The sequence below is a fragment of the Calliphora vicina genome, chromosome 5, assembly GCF_958450345.1.
Source record: "Calliphora vicina chromosome 5, idCalVici1.1, whole genome shotgun sequence".
In the NCBI taxonomy this organism is placed as follows: domain Eukaryota; kingdom Metazoa; phylum Arthropoda; class Insecta; order Diptera; family Calliphoridae; genus Calliphora; species Calliphora vicina.
Window position 1 is genome coordinate 105223142 of NC_088784.1, and position 24628 is coordinate 105247769.

Consider the following 24628-nt stretch of genomic DNA (forward strand, 5'->3'; position numbering starts at 1 on the left):
CACTGATCTAAACGAATCAAGATTGTTAAAAATGTTGGTCTTGTTTTGAAGTCAAAACTATTTTTAATTATAAGAAATAAGGCTTTAAAACGAAACAGAGTAATTATTTAAAAAATAATTGGAGGAAATTGATTCCTTTTAGACTCTCTGTACAAATGCAAAATGATATCTTTGTGCCCGGCACTAATCTAAACAACCATCTTAGAGATATGTATTGGAAATCTAGATCTTTAAAAAAGGTGTTCTTGTTCTCTTGTCAAAACAATTTTTTTTATCGAAATCGACTAAATAGTTAAAAATTAATGAGAGTAATTATTTTTGCAAAAGACATGACATAAGGTTTTTAAAATAAAAAATTATTAGCAGAGAGAAATTATACTAATTATGATCTCTTTGTGCCAGACACTGATCTAAACGCTTTACTTCTATATAACTGACTGTTATCTCTCACTCTTTCGCAAAAGGAGAGAGTATTGAATAATTTAGGTTTGAGGATAATAACTGTTAATAACGACTGGGTTTGTGTCCTGGTAATTGCAAATTGCATTTAAAAGTTTATAGTAGTAGTTTTTTACAATTTTAAATTTCTGTTGCCTTCAAAGGTTTAATTGCTTCTCTCTATCTGAGCAAATCGGAAATAGAGCTTGATTTCTTTTTTTTTTAGCTTAATCCACTAAATAATTAAAAATTAATGTTTAGAAACGAAACTGAGAGTAATTATTTTGAAAAAACTGACAATTCTTATAATATATAAGGTTGCAGTAATAAAAATATTATTAGAAAAGCTAAATTATCACCTTTTAGACACATTGTACTGTATGAAGCACAAATCCTCCATGATCTCTTTATAGCGGACACTGATCTAAACGAACTTTTGCTCCGAAAGTTAGGAAACCTGTAATTTCAAAATGTTATTCTTGTTTTCTTTTCAAAACTATTTTTAATCAAATCCACTAAAAAATTAAAAAATAATGAATGAGAAACGAAATTGAAAAAACTCTTTTCATTCCAAAGATAGCTGGTATTAACAATTATACGCTTTTCTCATGCCCATTTTCATAAGAAAAGTTTTCATACTTAACATAATCACATGTTTGCTATCAGTTTCGTTTTCAGTCAATATTCTTGTAATCCGAGAATAACTGCTTATGTTTTGTGAGAAAATATTGAATAAAAAATACATTCATAAATACTTTCCATAAAGATCCAATGGCTTTAGTAGGAGTTTAAATTAATTTTCGAAGCTATTTTTCCACATTTTTCCATATTAGGTCCATATGCTGGCTGAACCATCATTTTATAAATGAAACTTAAAAGTTCAATAATTTACTTCAGTGATCGTCACTCATAACCACGAGGATCCGAAAATGTCCAAAAAAACATATTATAATCCATATTCCATGTTCTCTTTGTGCCGACCACTGATTTACATGCAAGAGCAGATCTGTGAGTGCTTGCCTTTTTCCAAAGACTTCGGGTAAACAAATAACGATTTGCTATTCAAAGCAAATTGTTTGAATTTTTGTTGGATTTGTCTTGAATCTATGGAAATAAAAAAACTGCTGCCATATGAAGGATGTAATCACAACTTATCAATTCGATGTTTTACTTAAATGCTTAATAATTAATTTGTTTAAATAAACACAAACTGGAAAGCATTTTAGGTTTGTCTGCAGAAACGTATTTGCAACCTTTATGCCCGTAATTTCAACAAATAGATATCTATCAATGCTTATATACTTATGGAGTAAAAATTTGGTAATTTTTACCCGTAGATATTTATTTGAAATTAATGTCATGTTACTCTTTATCTGCCGGGTATTTTACCCCGTAGATATATATTTGTAGAAGTTACGGGCATAAGACTGATAGTCCTTTTGGTTGTCCCCATAAAATAGACATTGCTTCCCCAAAAACTACAGGAGACCATTTGACAGGCCGAATTTCATGTGCCAACAACTTCTATGGGATTTAGTTTAATCTGAATCTACGCAACAATCTAATTATTCTAGTTTCGATCGCCCGCGATTCAATTGCTTAATTTTTGTTTGTGTATCAGTCGACTTTTGATAAGCAGTATTTCATGTGGCTTGTGCTAAATTTACCCAAGAATCTACAATTTCTAGTTTCGAGTTTGTACGATTACGACCTCAGCCTGGCATTCAATTATTCCAAATTTTGTTAAAACAATCGACGCATTTGAAAAAAAAATCAAACAAACAAACTAATGATAAAGCATATGCCAATATCATGATGAACCTAATGTAATTTCTCCATCTAGATTTCCTACTCTATTTTATTTTTACCACTCGTTTTTTAACTAATCAGTCTCGAAAACATTAAAATTTTACCTCTCTGAAAGCTTTACTTCTATATAAGTGACTGTTATCTCTCACTCTTTCGTAAAAGGAGAGAGTATTGAATAATTTAGGTTTGAGTCTAGGATAATAACTGTTTACAACGACTGGGTTTGTGTCCAGGTAATTGCAAATTGCTTTTAAATGTTTATAGTAGTAGTTTTTTACAATTTTAAATTTCGGTTGCCTTCAAAGGTTTAATTGCTTCTCTTTATTTATTATTGTTATCATGAAAATATTCATTTACTTTTCTTCCCCCTTTGGGTAACCAATTCCGAAGACATTGGTGTCACAAGTGTCACATAAATTGTTAAGTAAATTGAAACATATGCAGTCATTTTAAAATAACAAAATATAATCCTGGATTTGCAAAAACAACAATACAAAAACCACCCATAAAAAACCCAATTTTAAACAAAAACAATTTAATATGCAGTTTCACTTTTCAATATGAATTCGTTTGAGTTTTTTTTTTTTTTTTTAAAAATTCATTAAAATTAAAAGCAAAAGTTTGTATGCAAAAAAGGTAGTGGCAAAATAAAAACGTTTAATATTTATGACAGAATTTATTATTACTATTACAAGTTTATTGAACTTAAAACAAAATATGTAAAATAAAAAGAAACATTGAATTAGACTTTTGGAAAACAAACTCATTTAATTTAAATTGTGGGTTTTTATACTAAAACCATTAAATGTGTCTGAGTTAAAGAATATATAATTTTTTAAGGCAGATTTACAAAATAATTAATCTTAATTAGCATAAGATTTATCATAGAAACATACCTTTAATTCCATGAGAGAAACAAAGAAATATTTCAAATTTCAAATTATATTAATAAACATTTCTTATTTTATTTTTTGCTCTTTGATTTTTAGTAATTTCCTGTTTAGGCACTTGTCTTTAATCTGTTGTCTCAAAAAGAAAACCGACATCCAAAGAAAAATAAAGAAACATGAGTGATTAAATAATATCAATACCCATAAATATCTTATGGCCATATAATTAAAAATGACCCTGAGATTTATAGATAAATGATATGATTTAAAATACACAAAAAATACACATAGTATGAAATCATCTTATCATGCAGTTGTATTTACACTCAAAATCCCATTTAAATTGATTTGGAGTTTGAAGTGAATGTGAATCCTCCTTAGGCGACTTTCAATTAACAGTGTTGTATGATGTTTGGTATTTATATTAAATCAAATATGTGCATTTTATGAAAATATTTATTTAAAAATTATCTGGTATCCAACATTTTGGGGTTACTGACATTTGCTTAAATTTCTTTAACACTTAGTTAATATTTGTTTTGCCAAATCAAAGAACGCAATTTTAATTGCAAGCTGTTAGGTTTAAATATTTGTTTATAATTTAAGCATTTTAAGCAGTGGTTGGCAATAAAGAGGAAATGCAATATGGATTGTAATACAATACAATATTATGGACTTTCTTTCACTTTTATTACCTGACCAGGGGATCAATCCTGGATCTGTGAAAAGGTCATTTTCGTTTTCATAAGAATTTTTCATATTGTCATTTCACAATTAATTGTCAGAATCAGAAATTCTATGAAAATATGAAAAAACTTTTCATTTCACCGTTTCACAGAATCGACCCCCAGCTATTAATGGAGTATTACTTCAAGTTTTTAGTTTTTATTTTGAAACATTTGCACAATATAAAGTTACTCAAAGTATTGACCTTTGTTAGCTATGACCTTTTCCCATCTTACTGGCAACATATGGATTCGGAGCCAAAAGATCTGATCAAGAACGAATCAAGTCAATTTCGGATACTCTGTTTTAAAGTGATGCGTATCCCAGAGAGATCATCTATCGAATCAAATAATAGTCGGGCTTCACTTCTTTCTAAATAGTTTTTAACAGGTATTGCAACGTGTGGCCGAGTGTTGTCATGATGGAATATTACGGTTTCTGGCCTTATATTCTGGGAGTTTTTGGCCAATTCTCGCTTCAAAAAATCAGTTGGGTTCGGTGCAGGTTCCCTGTCATGGTCTGGCTTGTTTCCAGCAGCTCATAATAGATAGGAACATTATGGTCCCGCCAAATACAGAGCAATACCTTAGCACTATGGATATTTGGTTTTGGTGTCCATTCGGCTGGTTGGCCAGGCTTCACATACGATTTCTTACGCTTCGTGTTATTGTAATGGATCCATTTTCATCTCCAGTAATAATTCGGTGCAAAAATTATTTTCTTTTATAGCGTTCAAGCAGCATTTCAGACATACAAAATCCTATTTCAAGTTTTCTCAGCTTAAATTCGTATGGTACTCTTGTTGAGTTTGACAACAATCTTCATGGAGTACTGCCTTCAATTCTTGGTCTCCAAACTTTTCTGGCTGGCCTATGCCTGTCTTCTGCCTTTTACCCTTCTTTGTAGCGTATTTGTTGTTTTGAAATAATGTTGCCCTAAAACCCCGAAAATATGCTACATTTTTCACCCTCAATTTTATGAAAACCAGCACTTTTTAAACATCTGTTCTTGTTATTGTTTTTGAAGTTCGTTTGTGTTAAAAATGGAAGCAAAAAAGTATAGTTTTAGAATATTAAGAAGTAAATAGAAGAAAATTTCCTAAATGGCTATGTTGGTCACATTTTGTGTCAGAAAAGAAAACGCCATAAGTATTTAGGCTTGCTTTGAATCAAGTTTTCTTCCTATTTCACATCCAACTAAATGGTATACGTTAAAATTACTTAATACTAACTCATACAGTAATTGAATTCTATGTAAATGTAAAATATTTTTAAAATTTTCCGCATTACATTTATTAATATCCCACGACCAAAAGATTTCTGTAAAACAAATCTATCTATCTACTGCTGGCAGATACATAAGATTGCCCAAACGATTTGGTGGCACTGTTGGCAGCAGCATACAAATTATTTAACAGTAGCACTAAGCTAAACTACTACTACTTCTACCACTTTTTTTGTACGCTTTTTATTGTGAAATTTAGTCAAGCTTTAAATAAATTCACAAACTAATGTTAATTTTTACTAAAACAAAACAAAAAAAAACACATATTTATTTTATCACATAATTAAAATGTGTGAATTTTCAAAATTCCATAAGAACAACTACAACATGGTAGCCAAAAATGCAAATATCACTCAACAACAATGTAATAAACATAAATATTTTACTGAGTATTTCCAGTCTATGACGTTTTGTGATGAGCTAATAGTTTTGTTTAGTTTTCTAATTGAACTAATAATTTAATAAAGCAAAAATAAAACAATAAAATTTATTTAAAAATAAAAAACCCATCTAAATTAATAATTATCTGTAAACAATGATATTTATAAACAAAATTATAATTTATTCATAATAATAATGTTATTAAGCCTCTTTAATAATGATAATAATGATGATGATTAAGTTTGTTTTGATTATTTTTTTTGTTCAATTGTTGAGTGTATGTAAACATACAGTTAACAACTCACATTAACATGCCATTTAACAGTTGCTGCTGTTAGCTGTTGGCGGTTGGTTGATTTGTTTTTTTAATTTTTATTTTTTTGTTTTATTAATAATAATATTAAATATTATTATTATTTGTATGCATTTGTTTATTAATCATTAATTTGTTAAGAGGGGGAATTTGTTAAAGACTTGAGTCATCTTATAATAAAAACTCAAATAAATTACACTGGGTTACAAAAAAAACAATACTTTTTCATATACCGAATTTATAAAGAAGAATTTATATACATTAATGCTTATTTTCTTAACTTATTCCACCAGCTTTCCCTTTCTTTATAAATTTCTGGACTTTGAGACCAGTTTTTTCCATAATTTTCTTCAAAAGCAAATAATTCCATTTACATATTTTTAAACTATATTTTAGTTTCTATAAAATAAGCTAAATTTTGTTAAAATCGCTTGAAAATTAACAAAGTTGTTACATTTTTTCCAAAAGCCTACCATAAATTTCTCTCACTCATGCACACACATACTACAACATATTTGATTTCATGTTTAATTTCAAAGCATACTTTTAGGTAATTATGAAAAGTTAAAGTATGTCGTTTTAAAAAAGTTGAATAAATTCTACAATTTTGAACCGATTTGAAAAAGTAAAATATTATTGTATTCAAAACATAAAATTCTTTAAATATTGGTATAAAAATATATATGTTGTAATAGAAAAATTATTAGAAAAAAGAACTCAAGGTCTAAAAAATAAAAATTTTCCGGAAAACTGTTTCCAATATTTGTTAAAGACATATTAAAATATATACGTATGTATATTTGGAAAGCCCAACTACTCCTCTTTCCAAAGTTGTTTAAAACATAGTAATCTACGTTAAAATAACAGAGTTATTTTTTAATAACTCATTACTGTTTCTAAAAAGTTTATTTGTTAATTGTGGGCACTGTTGAGTTCTTCATTATCTTGCTTATTGTCGTTATCCAATATCTTTAAAATGTATTGTTTTTCAACTCATTTTAAAAACTCAATCCATTTGAACAAGAAAAATTTGTCATGTTTGTTCTCAGTGCCAAACTATATCATTTTTTTTGAGACCTAGCCAGATATCGTGTAACAAATAAAGTATCTCTAGATCTTAGTATTTTTCAAGCTAACTCACTTACAATTACTATATTCAAGCCTTAAAGTATGCCTCTGCTTTGTGGTTATAATTTATGCCTAGAAAAAAATTCAATGAACATTCTCGAAAATTTTTAATTTTTTTTATATACATATATATTTTTTTATATAAGAAAACATCAACTGCATTTATTTAGCTATTCAGTTAAATATAAGTGCTAATGACAATTTTAAAAAACCATTTCGATAAGACTTAATTATTAACTGGTTTAATTTAGCATAAAGCATTAAAAATTTAATTCAGTTCATTTTAATGAGGCACATAAATTTCTACCTAATTAACTCAAAATTTAATAATTAAAAAAAATTAATACATTAAACAACAAATTCCCACAAAACACCTGCAAATATCACAAATGTGAGAGTATTTTTAATAAAATCGTAAAACTTGTCTTAAATAAACCTGCAACTTTGTATAGACAAGAGTCATTTCAAACTGGATATTCCCTTACTTCCAGATGGTTTTTATTTTTATTATGAGTATTTTAAGCTTACTGTGTCAAAGTCAAGTTTATAACACATTCTTTTAATAGAAACAAACAAACAAATATCTAGTAATAATAAATAACAAATTGTGTGATATTTTCTAGCCTTAAATATTTAGTACGTTGTCGAGAAATTTTTTTTATTTGTGTGGCGTTTGGCAACAAGTTACCATTTTTGGCGGGAATGATGCATAAATTTTAAATATAAAATAAATATTGTAAAACACTCATAGACAAATTATATGTGTGTTTGTATGAAATGCTGTGTTTTATGAACGAATAAAACTGTTGAGGCGTCTCAATTTGAAACTCCCACACGTTTTAAATAGAATTTATTTTATTGGAAGATTAGTGGGCCAAACAAAGTGCTAATGGTACGAAATAGATTTAACACAAATAGGAAAGAAATCAGCGAAAAACCAAACTGACGTAATTATTCAAATAAAATTAATATGTTTATTGACATGATTAAACAAATAATGTTGAAGTAAGAAATTTTTAAAATAAACTTACCAGCAATGGAAGATATTTTTATAAATAAAGAAAAGCTGTAAATATAAAGAAAAAAATTAAAAATATTACAATGATTTTGAGATTTTCAATTGTTTTACAAAGATATTAAAATAAATTTAGTTATTTTAAATGTTAAATGTAATTTTGAACAGTTTTGTAATAATAATGAAAACAAAAAGACAAAAACTCTCAGCCCCATTTTCGTAACGATATTTTTCCAATTAAAATAATTTTTGTATCGTCACGATAAAAAATAACAAGAGATTGGGAAAAATGGGGCTCAATGTCACCAAACAAAACAAAAGACTTAAAAAGACTCAGGCATTAGCCAAACTTTATTCAAACTCATTAAAACAAATTTGAATTTTATAAACTCAAGCTTATTTTTTAAATATTTTCTCTTAAACCCTTAAATTTTGTTAATTTTTAATAGCCATCTAACATTTAAATTAAAAGACTGAATATAAATCCAACTACAAAAAAGAAATAAATAATTTCCTTAACACAATCATCATCCATCCCACTTGTTTAAATTCAACAAAAACAAATCTCCCTTTCCATTACTTCTATAACAAATTTGTACAAAAAACTCCGCCAAATTTTTATTAATTACAGCCATCAATAAATAAATTACTTTATTAATCAATGACAACATTTTGAAAAATGAAAATTTCTATAACTAAATTACGAACAAAAAAACTAGGTGCTAGATCTTTAACATGCAATCTTTAGCATAGCGAATGAAGGTGGCGGTGCAGCTACTTCTGCTGCTGCAGGTAGTTCACTCATAAACGTTTTAATTTATTCGTTTTAATCAGAATCACAGTGCATTGGTTAATTAGAGTTTTTTTTTTTGAATTTTTGAGGTGTAGATAATTGAACTTTGGCTTTGTGGTTTAACCATGATTTTTTTTGTTTATTTGTGTATTTATTTTTTTTAGTGTTTCTATTTTTCCATTGAATCTCCATAATCTTGGTGTTTTATAGGAAAATTAAAAATTTGAAGGTAAATTGTTTATTTATTGTTTATTCTAGCTGTTGTTTTGTTTTGTTTAGTTGTGTCTTTGTCTTTATTTGTTTCTTTTTTTTTTTGTTTGGTTTGTTGTGTGTAAATGTGTCTTTAGTAAGCATGTTAACAAATTGCTTACAATTCATGCTAAAGTATAAAAACGAAAAAGTTTTTACACAAAATTTTTATTTTTTCATAAATAATTATCAATACAAATATAGAACTAACTCATCAACATTTAACATTAATTATATTTTGAAGAATTAGTATAAAGTCAGTGAAAATAAAACATTTCATCCATAATTCCTGCTATTTTTCATTCAAAAGCCCAAAAGAATACTATTTTCATAACTGCCTAAAAGTATGCCACTATTTTTGACAAATAGTATTCTTCCAAACATCCCAGCATTTTTCATGCAAAAACCCAAGTACTTTTTTATAACTGCCTAAAAGTATGCCACTATTTTGGGCATTTACTGTGTATTGTACAATGAAAAGTGATTTGTTCGATTCTATACTTAATTCTATATTCCATACTTAATAACTTATTTCACCAATTTTTTAGGCAAATCATGATATATTCACAAAAATTTGCATCTGATTGCAATAAAATTTAACAAATTTTTAAGATAGAAATATAGTAAGTAGTAATATAAACAATAGCAAAACAAATTCTTGGAATATTCTCGAACAAAAATAGAATTGAAATATCTTTAATTACTTTATAAGGAGTAAGTCAAAGGTTCGAAAGAATTAATTATTTAGCTCGTAAAGTATGCAAAAGTAATAAAATATTTGCTTAGAAATTAGCATCTTTTTATGGTACCAATTTGGTACTTTATACAAATTTATTTAACATAAAGAAAAACATGTTATTTTTCTAAATATTAACGGACCAAATTTGGTACTTTTTACAAATTTCAGTAAATTAAAAAAAAAGATGTTATTTTAATATGTAAATAGAAATCCATATAATGATGGACTCTATTTAGCTGGGTTTTTTAAATAATGCTAAAGTAAACCGAATATTTGCTACAAAAATTAGGCCATTTAAGGGTAACAATTTGGTACTATTTACAAATCATAAACTTAAAGAAAAACTACTTCTTTTTAGATATTGTATATGAAAATGGAAAATATAAAGTTTAAAGATTCGAAAGGGACCAGGTAAACTTTATCTCATAAAGGATGCTAAATTAAACTGAATATTTGCTAAGAAATTAGCCTATTTTTAGGGTACCAATTTTGGTACTTTTTACAAATTTCATTAACTGAAAGTAAAACTTGTTATTTTAAATAAATAACGGAAAATATATTTAAAAATCGAAATTCGAGCTAATGATGGACCCAATTTAGCTATGTCTCCTAAGCAATGTTGAAGTAAAATATTCTAAGAACTTAGGCCCTTTTAGGGTACCAATTTGGTACTTTATATAAACCTTTAATTAACCTAAAGAAAAGCTACATCTTTTTATTGTATATGAAAAACGATGATAAATTAAACTGAATATATGCTAAGAAATTAGCCTGTTTTTTAATATATTTTTAATATATAACTGAAAACAAGTTTAAAATTTCGAAGTCGATCTAATGATGGACCCAATTTAGTTGGATCTCCTAAACAATAAAGTAAACCGAAGATATGCTATGAAATTAGGCCCTTTTAGGGTACCAATTTGGTACTTTTAACAAATTTTAATGAAATATCTGAAATATCTGGTCCTTTTAGGGTACCAATTTGGTACTTTTTACAAATCTTAAATTAATTTATGGAAAACTACTTCCTTTTAAATAAATATAAGAAAAACCATAAAATAAACTAAAAATTTTACTTCGTGTAAATATTGAAAAATATTTTTCGAAAATTCTAAGATGATTCTTGTTGTGTTTTTGTGTATTTTCGTTGTTTTTGTTTATTCAATGATCAGTTTTGTGCTGTTAAAAGTGATGTTTTTTTATGATACAGTGACATATGCCAAAGTTAAAGTCATTTAAACATTTATCGCTGCCAAAACGGCTTACATTAGTGCAATCTCAAAGATATAAACATATACAATAGTTAGTTGTATGTATTATTCTAAACAAAAAAAGCTAAAGCAAAGGCAACAAAAAAATTGTGTAGATGGGTGTTGCTCATTTAATAAATTGTTGTACAATTTTTTTCACTTAGTTTTTTGTTTATTATAAGCAATTGGTGGCAATATGTTGTTTATTCTAAGACAGAGAGGTCAATATAAATCTTAAACTCTAGCATTTTTATGGCAATATATTTTGGTGTTTGGTATCTGTTGTAGAGGCTGGTTTGCTTAGAACTGCAGAAGTAGAAGGTGTTATAAACGAGTCTTTAAGAATTAACATCTAAAGTACTCAAATAACTAATGACAGTTCATTTATTAGTGATGCTTTTTGCTGCTAACTTAAAACATTTATAATAATAATTTTTATTTTTTTTTGTTGTATGAATATTATTTGGTTAACTTTGTGTGACTGTTTGGTTCTAGCTGTCTGTATGTCTGTCAATTTATGTGTTGAACTGACCATTCATCTAGTTATGTGTCTGACTGTCTCTCTATCTGTCTGTATGTTTACATAGTAATGATTTAAATTTAACCTTTTTAACCTGTTTTTAATTAACTTGCACAAGTATGTACAATATCTAGTGTTTAATATTAAAATTTTAAAAAATTAAATGAAAAAAAATAAAATAAAAATTATTAAGTGGTTATTAATTGTTACACAAACAAAACCGCAATTAAATATGAAACTCTCATGACAAACAAAATTGTTGTTGAAAAAGTGGCCAAAATAATTATCTTATAAAATGTCATTTTGTAAGTTTATGTACATATATTTCATTACAACTATTATTTAAGTTTTGTAGTTTTTTGGTTGTTGTCATTAAATTAAGTTTAATCAGTTTGAAATGCTTAAATTTAGCCATGATTGATGATGTTTATATTAATATTTTAATCATAAGTCATCAATAATTACGTTATCTGCTGTGCAGCTTCTTTAAATTTTAACAAAATTGAAAATAAATTTTAAAATTTTTAAATTTTTTTGGCGGATTTTAGAGTGTTGTGTTTAATTAAAATTTTCGTTAATTGCAACATCTTAAATGAATTGCATTTTAGTGTGTGTTTTAAAATTACTAATGTTAAATGTGTTTTTGGTTCTGTTTATTTCTAGACTTGTGCCCCTGAAGATAATGTGTGTTGTACTTATAATCCCCCCACACCACCTCCAACTGCAGCACCCACCACACCAAAACCTTTTATTACCTGTTCTACCCATATGGCCTGTGTAGCAGCCCGTGATTGCCGCAATGGTGAAATCCTTAGCAATGCTGTTGTTAATTTAGAGGTAAGTTTTTTTTTACTATTATTTTATTATTATTAAAACAGTAAAATACAAACAAATTTCATAAACATACATTTATGTAAAACTGAATTGTATGTATTGTATATTATTGTGTAAATTAATCATCACAATACATATGGGGGATTTCATGTCAAGTGAACCAACTTTTGAAATCGATGTCTTCCGATCGGGATGAAATTTGCACCAAGGTTAGCTCTATTGGATAGTAACTCAGACACAATTTTTCAACAACATCGGTCGAGAACTCTCTGAGTTATAGGGGGTAAAATTTTGACAATTTGGTCAAACAGGGGTTTTTTCTTATCCATGTAACTTATTACCTATTGTTCTTAGCAAAATGTGTTCCAAATAGTATAGATAGCTATTTCTTCGATCTTTCGAAAAAAATTATTTAAAAAAAAAAATAAAAAATTTTTAATATTTTTTTTCCGAAATCAAAAACTTTTTTGACTTTTTTTTAAAATACGCTATTTTTTTTTATTTTTTTTTTTTCTTAAAATAAAGTTTAGATATTTTCCTTGAACACCTACTTGGTCGCTTAGTGGGATGCGAGTGGGATATCTATCAAAATAAATATTTTGTAACTCAAAACATCAAATTTTTGACTTTTTTTGCAAAATCAAAAACTTTGTTGACTTTTTTTTTTTAAATGGACCCTTTTTTAATCTTTTTTTTTAGGTCAAACAAAAGCTTAGATATTATCCTTGAAGACCCTTTTGGTCGCTTAGTGGGATGCGAGTGGGATATCTATCAAAATAAATATTTTTTAACTCAAGACTTACAATTTTTGACTTTTTTTTTTGCAAATACGATTTTTTTTTCCAAATGGGCCCTTTTTTTAAAATTTTTTTTGTAGTCAAAAGAAAGCTTAGGTCCATTCCTTTAAGATATTTTTAGTCCCTTAGTGGGATGCGAGTAGGATATCTATCAAAATAAATATTTTGTAACGCAAGACATACAATTTTTTAATTTTTTTTTGCAAAATCAAAATTTTTTTCCAATATGTGCCCTTTTTTAATTTTTTTTTTTTGCTCAAAAGAAAGCCTAGGTCCATTCCTTTAAGATATTTTTAGTCCCTTAGTGGGATGCGAGTGGGATATCTATCAAAATAAATATTTTGTAACGCAAGACATACAATTTTTTAATTTTTTTTTGCAAAATCGAAATTTTTTTCCAATATGGGACTTTTTTTTAAAAATTTTTTTTGCTCAAAAGAAAGCTTAGGTCTTTTCCTTTAAGACCTATTTTGTCACTTAGGAAGATGTGAATAGGATATCTATTAAAATAAAAATGTTGTAACTCAAGACATTCAATTATTGACTTTTTTTTTTGCAAATTCGAATTTTTTTTCAAAATGGGCCCTTTTTTAAAAATTTTTTTTTAGTCAAAAGAAAGCTTAGGTCCATTCCTTTAAGATATTTTAGGTCCCTTAGTGGGATATCTATCAAAATAAATATTTTGTAACTCAAGATATACAATTTTTGATTTTTTGGCAAAATCAAAAACTTTTTTGACTTTTTTTTAAAATGGGCCCTTTTTGTAATTTTTTTTTTTTGCTATAAAGAAAGCTTAGGCCTATTCCTTTAAGATGGTTTTGATCGCTTAGTGGGATGCGAGTGGGATATATATCAAAATAAATGTTTTGTAACTCAAGACATACAATTTTTGTGTTAAAACATTTATTTTGATAGATATCCCACTCGCATCCCACTAAGGGACTAAAAATATCTTAAAGGAATGGACCTAGGCTTTCTTTTGAGCAAAAAAAAAAATTAAAAAAGGGCCCATATTGGAAAAAAATTTTGATTTTGCAAAAAAAAATTAAAAAATTGTAGTCTTGCGTTACAAAATATTTATTTTGATAGATATCCCACTCGCATCCCACTAAGGGACTAAAAATATCTTAAAGGAATGGACCTAAGCTTTCTTTTGACTACAAAAAAAATTTTAAAAAAAGGGCCCATTTGGAAAAAAAATCGTATTTGCAAAAAAAAAAGTCAAAAATTGTAAGTCTTGAGTTAAAAAATATTTATTTTGATAGATATCCCACTCGCATCCCACTAAGCGACCAAAAGGGTCTTCAAGGATAATATCTAAGCTTTTGTTTGACCTAAAAAAAAAGATTAAAAAAGGGTCCATTTTGAAAAAAAAAAGTCAACAAAGTTTTTGATTTTGCAAAAAAAGTCAAAAATTTTATGTTTTGAGTTACAAAATATTTATTTTGATAGATATCCCACTCGCATCCCACTAAGCGACCAAGTAGGTGTTCAAGGAAAATATCTAAACTTTATTTTAAGAAAAAAAAAAAAATAAAAAAAAATAGCGTATTTTAAAAAAAAGTCAAAAAAGTTTTTGATTTCGGAAAAAAAATATTAAAAATTTTTTATTTTTTTTTTTAAATATTTTTTTTCGAAAGATCGAAGAAATAGCTATCTATACTATTTGGAACACATTTTGCTAAGAACAATAGGTAATAAGTTACATGGATAAGAAAAAACCCCTGTTTGACCAAATTGTCAAAATTTTACCCCCTATAACTCAGAGAGTTCTTAACCTAACCTTGGTGCAAATTTCATCCCGATCGGAAGACATCGATTTCAAAAGTTGGTTCACTTGACATGAAATCCCCCATATATGTATGTTTGTATGTAATCAATATACCTACCATAAAAATGTCTGTCTGTCTGCCATTCTGTTTATCTCAGCTTATGAATGCTGAATTTGAATGTTCAGATTCTCACACATTGCCATAATGTTGCAAGTATTGTGGAAATTTGTTGTACTTGTTGTTAATTCTTAAGTTACATAAACAATAACAGCAACAGCTTGAACAAAATAAAAAAAAAAAACAAAAAAATAGTGTCACATAACAGAATCAATATTGATATCGTACACTTTAGCTAGCGTCTACATCTCAGACATAAATTGAGTGTGCAAAAGATTAAAAACAAAATATTGAAGACACGAACATTGTTGGTTTTTGTTTTTTTTTGGTGTCAAACAAAATCTCAAGAAAAAGCTTCACGAAAGTTAAATGCAAAAGCGAAAGGTAGTAAATTATATCCATAAGAATAGTTTCTTACAGGAAATGGGGCATTAAACTTGTAAATAATACATCATTGAGCAGACAAGTCTTAGTTAGGGTTTTATTGAAGCTTAATTTATATTTACGAGCATGTTTTGACACACGTATCTCGCATAACATTTGTGATTCTGTCATGAACTCGCAATCGCAAGACTCTTGGCCTGTTCAAATCGCAAGAGTATACAGAAGTGAAGTGATGTATTTAGACTAAACCAAACTTAAAATAAATAATAAAATTATGTTTATATGAGTATTACTTATGTTTTCTTTTTACTTGAATCAAAACTAGTTATTATAGGAAACTCTACTGGTAAAAACCTAACTCAGTTGTCAAAAACCTAAGTAGTGAGAATGTATTATTAAGAAAAGCTACGAGAAAACAAAAACAACACTCGTATGCATAGATAAATACACATATATCGGAATCTCTCCTGTCAAAGACCTAACTCAGTTGTCAGAAACCTAAGTGGTGAGAATGTAGTATTAAAAAAGCTATGTAAAAACAAAAATAACACTCAAATGTGTGATTAATTTGAGTAATTTTTTGCTTTAATATTCTTCCTTTGAGGCTAAGAACGAATCCAGCCAATTTCGGATACTCTGTTCTGAAGTGAAACGTATCCCAGAGAGAGCGTTCTATCGAAACAAATAGTAGTCGAACGGGGCACGGTCTGGAGGCTGAGGCAAAAATTTTCCAACCACTTCATTCTAAATACTTTTTAACAGGTAGTGTAACTTTTTAACGGTTTCATGTCTAGCCGCATATTCTGGGAGTTTTTCAGACAATGCTCGCTTCAAACGAGTCAGTTGCGTTCGGTACAGGTTCTCTGTGATGGTCTGGTCTGATCTCTGTAGCTCATAGTAGATAGGGCCCTTTTGCTCCCACCAAACAGAGCTGTAAATGAATCATTCTTTTTTGATTTTAATTCATTATGAATTAGCTAAATTTTGAATTAATTCATTGAATTGAAAAAATGAATTGAATGAAATTTGAATCAATTCAAACGAATTAGGCAGAAATGAATTTCAATTCATTTCCAATTCAAATGAATTTGTAAAAATGAATTGCAATTCATTTACAATTCATTTGAATTGAATTGATTTTGAATTAATTCAAATGAATTAGAAAAAAGAATAGCAATTCAAATGAATGATTCAAAAATGAGTTGCAATCAATCAAATTCAAGAGCAGATCTCTAGGGGGAATGAAAGATTTCTCCTACCAAAATGAAAATATCCAGTACAAAAATTGAAAAGCCTTGTCCTGTATACGCGCCTGATCAATGAAAACATGGTGTTTGGAGTTTATTTATTCAAGAAGAACTGATTTTTATTTTGAAATACGCTGAACGACAAAACATATTTAATATTCAAGAAGCAATTAATAATTTTTGAAATTTTGTGACCCACGACCACCCAACAACAAACTTTTTGCTAATATTTATATTATATTTATTTCAAAAAAATAAAACTATCTTCCAAAAATAATCAAAAATAAGGAAAACTAACAATGTATGTAGTTCAAAACACAATTGAGTTTCATTAATAAGGCTAATTAGATTTAATTAGAATGCATCATTCACCTTAAACAACAATAGCTTTTCAAAATTATCATCTGAAAGAAATCCACGTTTAGGGATGTTTAGAATAGAGGCGTACGAAAATAATCTTTCAACACCAGCTGACGATGGTAACGGCGCATTATATTTAAAGGAAGACTTTTTAACCGTTGATTAATTATACTGCATACTTAATGACATTGAAGAATCTGCTAAATATGCTGCGAATTTCGCGTCGGAGTTGGAAATGAATTGCTAATTTTTTTTTTAATTCGTTTGAATTAATTCAAAATCAATTCAATTCAAATGAATTGTAAATGAATTGAATTAATTCAAAATCAATTCAATTCATTTGAATTGGAAACGAATTGCAATTCATTTTTACCAAATTCATTTGAATTAATTCAAAATCAATTCAATTCATTTGAATTGGAAACGAATTGCAATTCATTTTTACCAAATTCATTTGAATTGACTCAAATTTCATTCAATTCATTTTTTTGTGTGAATGATTCGCGAATTAATTCAAAAATGAGTGATTCATTTACAGCTCTGCCACCAAATACAGAGAAGTACGTTAGCGCCTGGATATTTCACTTTGATGTCGATTCGCCTGATTGGCCGGGCTTCACATACGATCTCTTACGCTTCGGGTTATTGTAATGATTCGGTGCAAAAAGGATTTTCTTTTATAGCATTCAAGCACAATTTCGGGCAAACAAAATCGTCTTTCAAGTTCCCTGCTTTTGGATGAATCCTGCTGCTCGCAAAAGTTTTGAAATTGATGCTTGTGTAGCTCCCAATTAATTTGCAAGCTCTTGTTGAGTTTGACAACAATATTCATGGAGTAATGTCTCCAATTCTTGGTCTTCAAACTTAGAACCGATGAAACACATTCACCATAAGCTTTGGTGAGCAATCCGTGTGTTTCAGCGGCACTTTTTGCAAATTAAAAAAGTAAAGCAAAACTTCCCGCATATGACGCTTTGTTACCACAAAATTCAACATTTTCGAAGCAAAAAAAAACGTTGTTGTATCCTTAAAAGTTTCTTCAACACTATGAATTGGATTTCATTCCATAAGCCATTTGTTTTACCCCTTCTAGGTTTCCTCTCAATAATTTTAAACTTTGTTATCATTTTAAAACCATATTTTCTGGTTTCATGGAAATTTGTACATTTTTCTTTATAACTTTTTTTTGCTAAAATCAAATTTATTGATTTTCAATTACAAGCAGCTTAGGACTATAGCAAACATTGTAAGAAAAAAGCATTTCTTTCCATTTCCTATTTTTAACGTAAATGTGTTTTACACTAACAATCGTTTAAGGCTTCTGTGATTTAGAATTTCATTAGAATACCTTGTGTATAGTGAGTGTACTTATTTAAACCAATTTTGAAATGAAATTCTAATCTTAATCATCAACTATAGTTCCAAATTCAACATTTAAAAGTTCAGGTTTAAAATCAGTTATGAAAAAATGAAGAAAATAAACTTGAAACACACACTACTTTTTTTATCTCTAACACCTTTTGCTGGGCTGTTTTTAATTGGTGGCAGCAAAACGTTGGGGAAAGCGCCACTAAACCAGCAATATAACAATTTATATATGTAGATATATTTGTAAGTTATAACTTGTATACAAACTGAAATTATATTGGTATATTTGATTATATGATTGCATTGAGGAGCCAGTGTTAATGCCCAGTTGCAGTACGTCAATCAGACAGTCAGTCAGGCGGCCAGTCAGCCAGCCAGCTAGACGGTCATGGGGCCAACAAGTGTGTGTTAGTCGGTTGGAGTAGTAGGCCGTTTTGATTTTGAATGCCCTTAAATGCCGGTTTGTTATGTTATATATTTAACTCTAGCATGGTGCCAGTCTCAGCCTTCAACGACCTTGTCGTGCATTTTTCGCATAATTCATGGGCAATGCTCTTATAAGCTCAACATACTACGTACTAAATATTTTCATAGCCAATATGTTTGTATACAAATCCACTGAATACGTATGAACATCTACTATAAATATAACTAAATAATCAAGCAGCCAACCAACTGATTGACCAAGAAAATAAACAACCAGGCAGCCAAACAAACAACCAACCAACTGACTGACCAACAAACCTACTGACATTTATACATAATTTAACTAACATTAAGGTATTTTCCTCTTCGCACTCTGGCAAATTAAGGAATTTTATTAACGTTTTTTTTTTTTGAATTTTTTGCGTATCAAAACAATTTCAGTTGTGGCATGTGGATTTCCATTGTGGCATTTAATGTTTATTTAGTTTAATTTTAAATTTTAGTTAAATAATGTGGTTGTGGATGATTTTTTTTTATTTGTATTTAAAGTAGGTGGTTGCTAGGGTTATTTTCATTTCTTTTTTCGGTGAATTTATTGTGAAATAATTTCTCAAAAATTATAAATCAAATAATTAAATTTAAAATATTACAGAAACTTTAAAAAACTTAAAGTCAAGCTCAGATAATTTTTATGTTTTTTCAATATTTTTCATTATTAAATAAATATTTTTTGATTTAAAAATTTAAATTAATTTGTAACGATCTTAAAAAATGTTTGTCTGTTTACAAAAATTCAACTAAATCAGTCTGTAATATTCATAATAGTCGTTTATTTACAAAAATAAAAACAGTTTATGTTTATTCGTGAATATTCCAAGAATTTATTTTCTTATTGTTTATAGCATACTTTTAGGTTAACAAACCTTTTGCTTAATAATTTCTTTAAACAATAATATAACACACATCTCTTGATCAAGCTATATTTGAGCAATATGATAGATTCATTTGTGCTTTAAATTTATAAAATTTGTCTATAGAAAAAACTGTTATACACAAACTGCTATACACACATTTTTATATTGAAAAAAACTGTTATACATAATTTTTTCTTTAGAAGAAACTATTATAAAGAAATCTTTCTATGGAGAAAACTGTTATACACAAATTTTTATATTGAAAAAACTTTTATACACAATTTTTTCATTAGAAAAACCAGTAATACACAAATTTTACTTTAGAGAAAACTGTTATACACAAATTTTTATTTATAACAAACTGCTATACACAAATTTTAAATTGAATAAACTGTTATACACAAATTCTATTTAGAACAAATTGTTATACAAAAACGTTTCTATAGAAAAAACTTAAACACAAATTTTTCTATAGAAAAAACTGTTATACACAAATTTTTCTATAGAAAAAACAGTTATACACCAATTTTTCTTTAATACAAACTGTTATACACTGTTATACGCAAATTATTATATTGAGAAAACTGTTATACACAATCTTTCTTAATAACAAACTGTTATACACAAATATTTCGATAGTGAAAACTGTTATACAATTTTTTTCTTTAGAAAAATCTTTTATACACAAATTTTTCTGTAGAACAACTTGTTATACACAAATTTTTATATTGAAGAAACAGTTATACACAATTTTGTTCTTTAGAATAATCTGTTATACACAAATTTTTCTATGGAGAAATTGTTATACACAATATTTCCTGTAGAGAAAACTGTTATACACAAATTTTTGTATTGAAAAAAGAGTTATACACAAATTTTTCTATATAGAAAACTGTTATACAAAATTTTTTTTATAAAAAACTGTTATACATAATATTTTGATACAACATTTTTAACCGATGTTGTGTTTCGGACACAATCGTATCGTATTTTAATTGTTTTAAAATGTCGGACGGCTAAACATTTTATTCTAATTTTTTATTTTTTTGGTTGGACCGATTTTGCTTATTTTCAACACCAAACATTTCTGAACAACAGATAATATTTGGAACAGGCATAGGTAGGTCGTAAAATTTTATAAGGACTCAGAATATATACAATTTTGTGAGTCTACGGCCAATATTTCGATGTGTGACAAACGGAATGACAATTTTTTTGCTCCACAAATGGTTAAACTGGATCCGTGCCTGATTTATGTATGTACATCCTTTTAAAAGAATAAATTCTTTAGGAACTCTGTTATTTATGACTTGAGCTACTGTTGTTGTAACTAGTTCATTATGGCGTCAAATGCTGCATAATTTAACAAGTTGATAGCAATGTTCACTTGGTGTTTAACTATAAATATTATTTTCCCTAAACAAGTAAGTAAGTACATACTTACTTACTATTAAAGGTATACATACACTCAGGTATGTTAAGTAAGATCTCATCAGTTAAAGCCAATATTTAGTTTAGTTTTGTTGGTTTTTTTTATGCAGCTTTATGTTTAAATTTAAAGTGGGAAAATTATAACTACAAGTTGCTAGTATTTAGTTATTTTTTTTGTTTTGTTTTTTAAACATATTTTGTTTAATTTTATTGGGTGTCATTTGTGTAGTGTTTTTTTATTTTTGGATTTTGGCATCAACATTTCAGTCGAGCCATAATTCACCAGTAACCGCCAGTCGGACTGACGTCTACCAAACAGCCAGCCACTACTGGGTTAACATGTATCTGAAACATACTTTTGTTGTCAATACATTACTTACATACATCTGTATAAATATCATGGCAGCAAGAAGCATTTTAAAACAGCAATAGCAACATTATTCAGCAAACTGCAGCAACAGCAGCACCAGTTAAACAAAAATGCAGTTTAGGTTGCGCTGGTTGTTAACAATATTATGCAATATATTATTGTGATAAAGGGTTACAGGTTGAAAATTAACAATTTTATATGCGTTTTCGTTTTTTTTGGCTTATTTTGCTTATTTTTCTTCTGTTTTTTTTATAAATGTACACAGACATTTTAATGGCAAGGAATGTAAAATGATTACATTTTTAAACAAATTTTGATGAAGATCGAAAATAAGGGGATTTTTGAAATGTTTTTTGTTTTTTTTTTGTAATATTGAAAAGAGATTAGCATTTTTTTTGTTTTATTTTCATGAAGAAAATTTATTTTAATGTTTAATGTAAAGGAATTTGTATTACGTTTAAAGAAACTATAAAAAAGAACATCAGCAAAAGCTTTTAGTTTTAGGCTCTTGAAATTGTGAAACATCTCAGCAGTTCTATCTATCTGTGATTTAACCCATAATTGAGGTCATCTCTAGTTACAGAATTAGGTACCAGGATAGAGTAGACGATAGTGGGCCGATCTTTTAAAGGGTTGCTATTTCGATTCCTGCCGAGACTCTGGGTGTTTCTGAAGACAACCAAAACGCTTCGCATTACAAAAGGAAACTTAGTAACATTTGAATCTAATAGACTACTTCTGGTGGGTAAAAAGCATGTTTCTAAAGTTCAGTTCAAAAAAAGTTTAAATGGCTACTCTGTAGCTTACTTAGAGACACTAAAGTGACGATTGACTCCACGCTACATTGTCTGATATGTATAATGTAATCAATTAACTTCTCTATGCATTTCTACGAGTGCTGGTGGGTAAAAACCAACTTTCTAAAGTTCAGTTCAAAAAAAGTTTAAATGGCTACTCTGTAGCTTACTGGGAGACACTAAAGTGGCGATTGACTTGTCGCTGGATTGCCTGGTATGTTTAATGTTAGCAATAGACTTCTTTCTGCATTACAACGACCATATACACATCTGCTCAAAATAATAGATACACCAAAATTTATTTTTTAAAAACGAAAAAAAATAATGGTATATTGTAAAATTATAAAAAAAATTCAGTCGATTTTTATTTATAGTTAAAAGGAGAGTAAAAAACAAAAACAAAATATTTCATAATTAATAATAAATATTATAAAGTAAATTAAATTTCTTAAATTTCGAAAAATTTGGTGCTCATAATAATAGATACATTTTTAAAAATTCTTATTAAACAAAAGCTAATAAATTTTATCTTAAAAAAATTAGTTTATTATTAAAGTAAAGCTAGTATCCAGTATATCCACCTTTGTTTTGTAAAACTTTCTCCACTCTTCTGGGCATACTGGATATCAAGTTCTGACACTTCTCCAATGGAATCTCGTACCATATTTTTTGCGTTTTCTCCCATAAATCGTCTTTATTTTTGAAAACTTCCTTCGAAAGCCTTATCTTTAAATCACTCCACAAGTTTTCTATTGGGTTTAAATCAGGGGATTGGCTGGGCCAGCTTAAAACAGGTACGTTATTCTCCAAGAACCAGTTTTTAACTAATCTTGAACTATGTTTTGGGTCGTTGTCCTGCTGGAATGTCCATATTAATGGCATATTTTCCGATGCATATGGAAGCATTACGTTTTCCAATATGTCTCTATACCCACTAGCATTCATGGTATCTTCTATTCGGAATATCGGACCAACACCATTCCATGAAAAGCAACCCCAAACCATTATGTTTCCCCCGCCATGTTTTACCGTCTTTTTTGTAAATTTAACGTGGAATTCTTTTCCTTTTGGTCGGCGTACATTTCTTTGGCAGTCGTTTCCAAACAAATTTATTTTTGTTTCGTCGCTCCATAAAATATTTCTCCATTTTTTTTCGCCTTCACACCCGGACCATTGTAAGTGCTCTTTAGCAAATTCTAATCTTGTCTTGATATTTTTTTGGCGCATTAGTGGCACTTTTCTGGCAATTCTTCCCGGCAATTTAGCTTGTAAAAGACGACGACGAACTGTTTGTGGACTGATTTCGTTACATAGCTCCGCAGAAATAGCTTTCGATGATATGAAAGGGTCTTTTTTAACCATAAGGACGATTCGCCTATCTGTTTCTGGACTGGTTTTCTTTGGTCTACCGCGAGTTTCTCCTTTTTGTTTTTTAGATAAAGCATTTTGGACAAAATGTAAAGATCTTCCTATGCTCTTTGCTATTTCCCGTAATGATTTTCCTTGATTTCTCATCGTTTGAACAATTTTTTTCTCATCTTCGGTACAATGACGATTTCGTCCCATTTTCTTCAAAAGAGTCCTATTTTTTATAAAATTGTTGCTAAAATTTAAATTATACTTACTGTTTCACGTAAATAGGAACAAAAAATTGCACAAAAAAAAAATTGTATATAAACAAATTACAAATTACTGATGTGTATCTATTTTTATGAGCAAATAATTTTTTGTAATTCAAATAAATTCGTTTTTAAAAATCAACATGAAAGCAAATAGTTGCCAGATTTTTGACTGACATGACATTGCCAGATAGAAATTTTAATAATATGATGTATTCTTAACGCTTGCGAGGAAATTTTCAATGTTACCGCCATTTAAATTTTTTCCAATTAGGTGTATCTATTATTTTGAGCAGATGTGTACATGTCAAATGTCCCAAAATTGAGTCAGCCAAGAAATTAGACAAGTGGTCGGCGCAAACAGAACTAGCCTCATTTTTAATGTGTAGTAATGTTACATAAACCCATATCTTCCAAATAATTAATTCAAAATTGAAATGAAAATTATTGCGTAAAGCCTATCTGTAGCCCCTTTTCAAAGACAAAGTTGTCTGAGGTGAAGCCATAGAGAAAATATATATAGAGAGGATATCTTCTGTCAAAGACCTAACTCAGTTGTCAAAAAAATAAGTGGTGAGAATATTATAGTAAAAAAACTATGTGAAAACAAAAAAAAAACACTCGTATTGTAACATTTTTGAGTAATTTTTCTGTTAA

The 24628-nt window shown here is 28.2% G+C and overlaps 1 protein-coding gene across 1 annotated transcript in view; it reads left to right on the forward strand.

The window, feature by feature from the left end:
- Positions 1-24628, forward strand: part of scaf (scarface) — a 51431-nt gene that overhangs the window by 18073 nt on the left and 8730 nt on the right. Inside the window, exon 3 of the mRNA XM_065512147.1 lies at positions 12199-12372. Coding sequence (XP_065368219.1) covers positions 12199-12372 — 174 coding nt within the window. The remainder of the gene's footprint in view (positions 1-12198; positions 12373-24628) is intronic.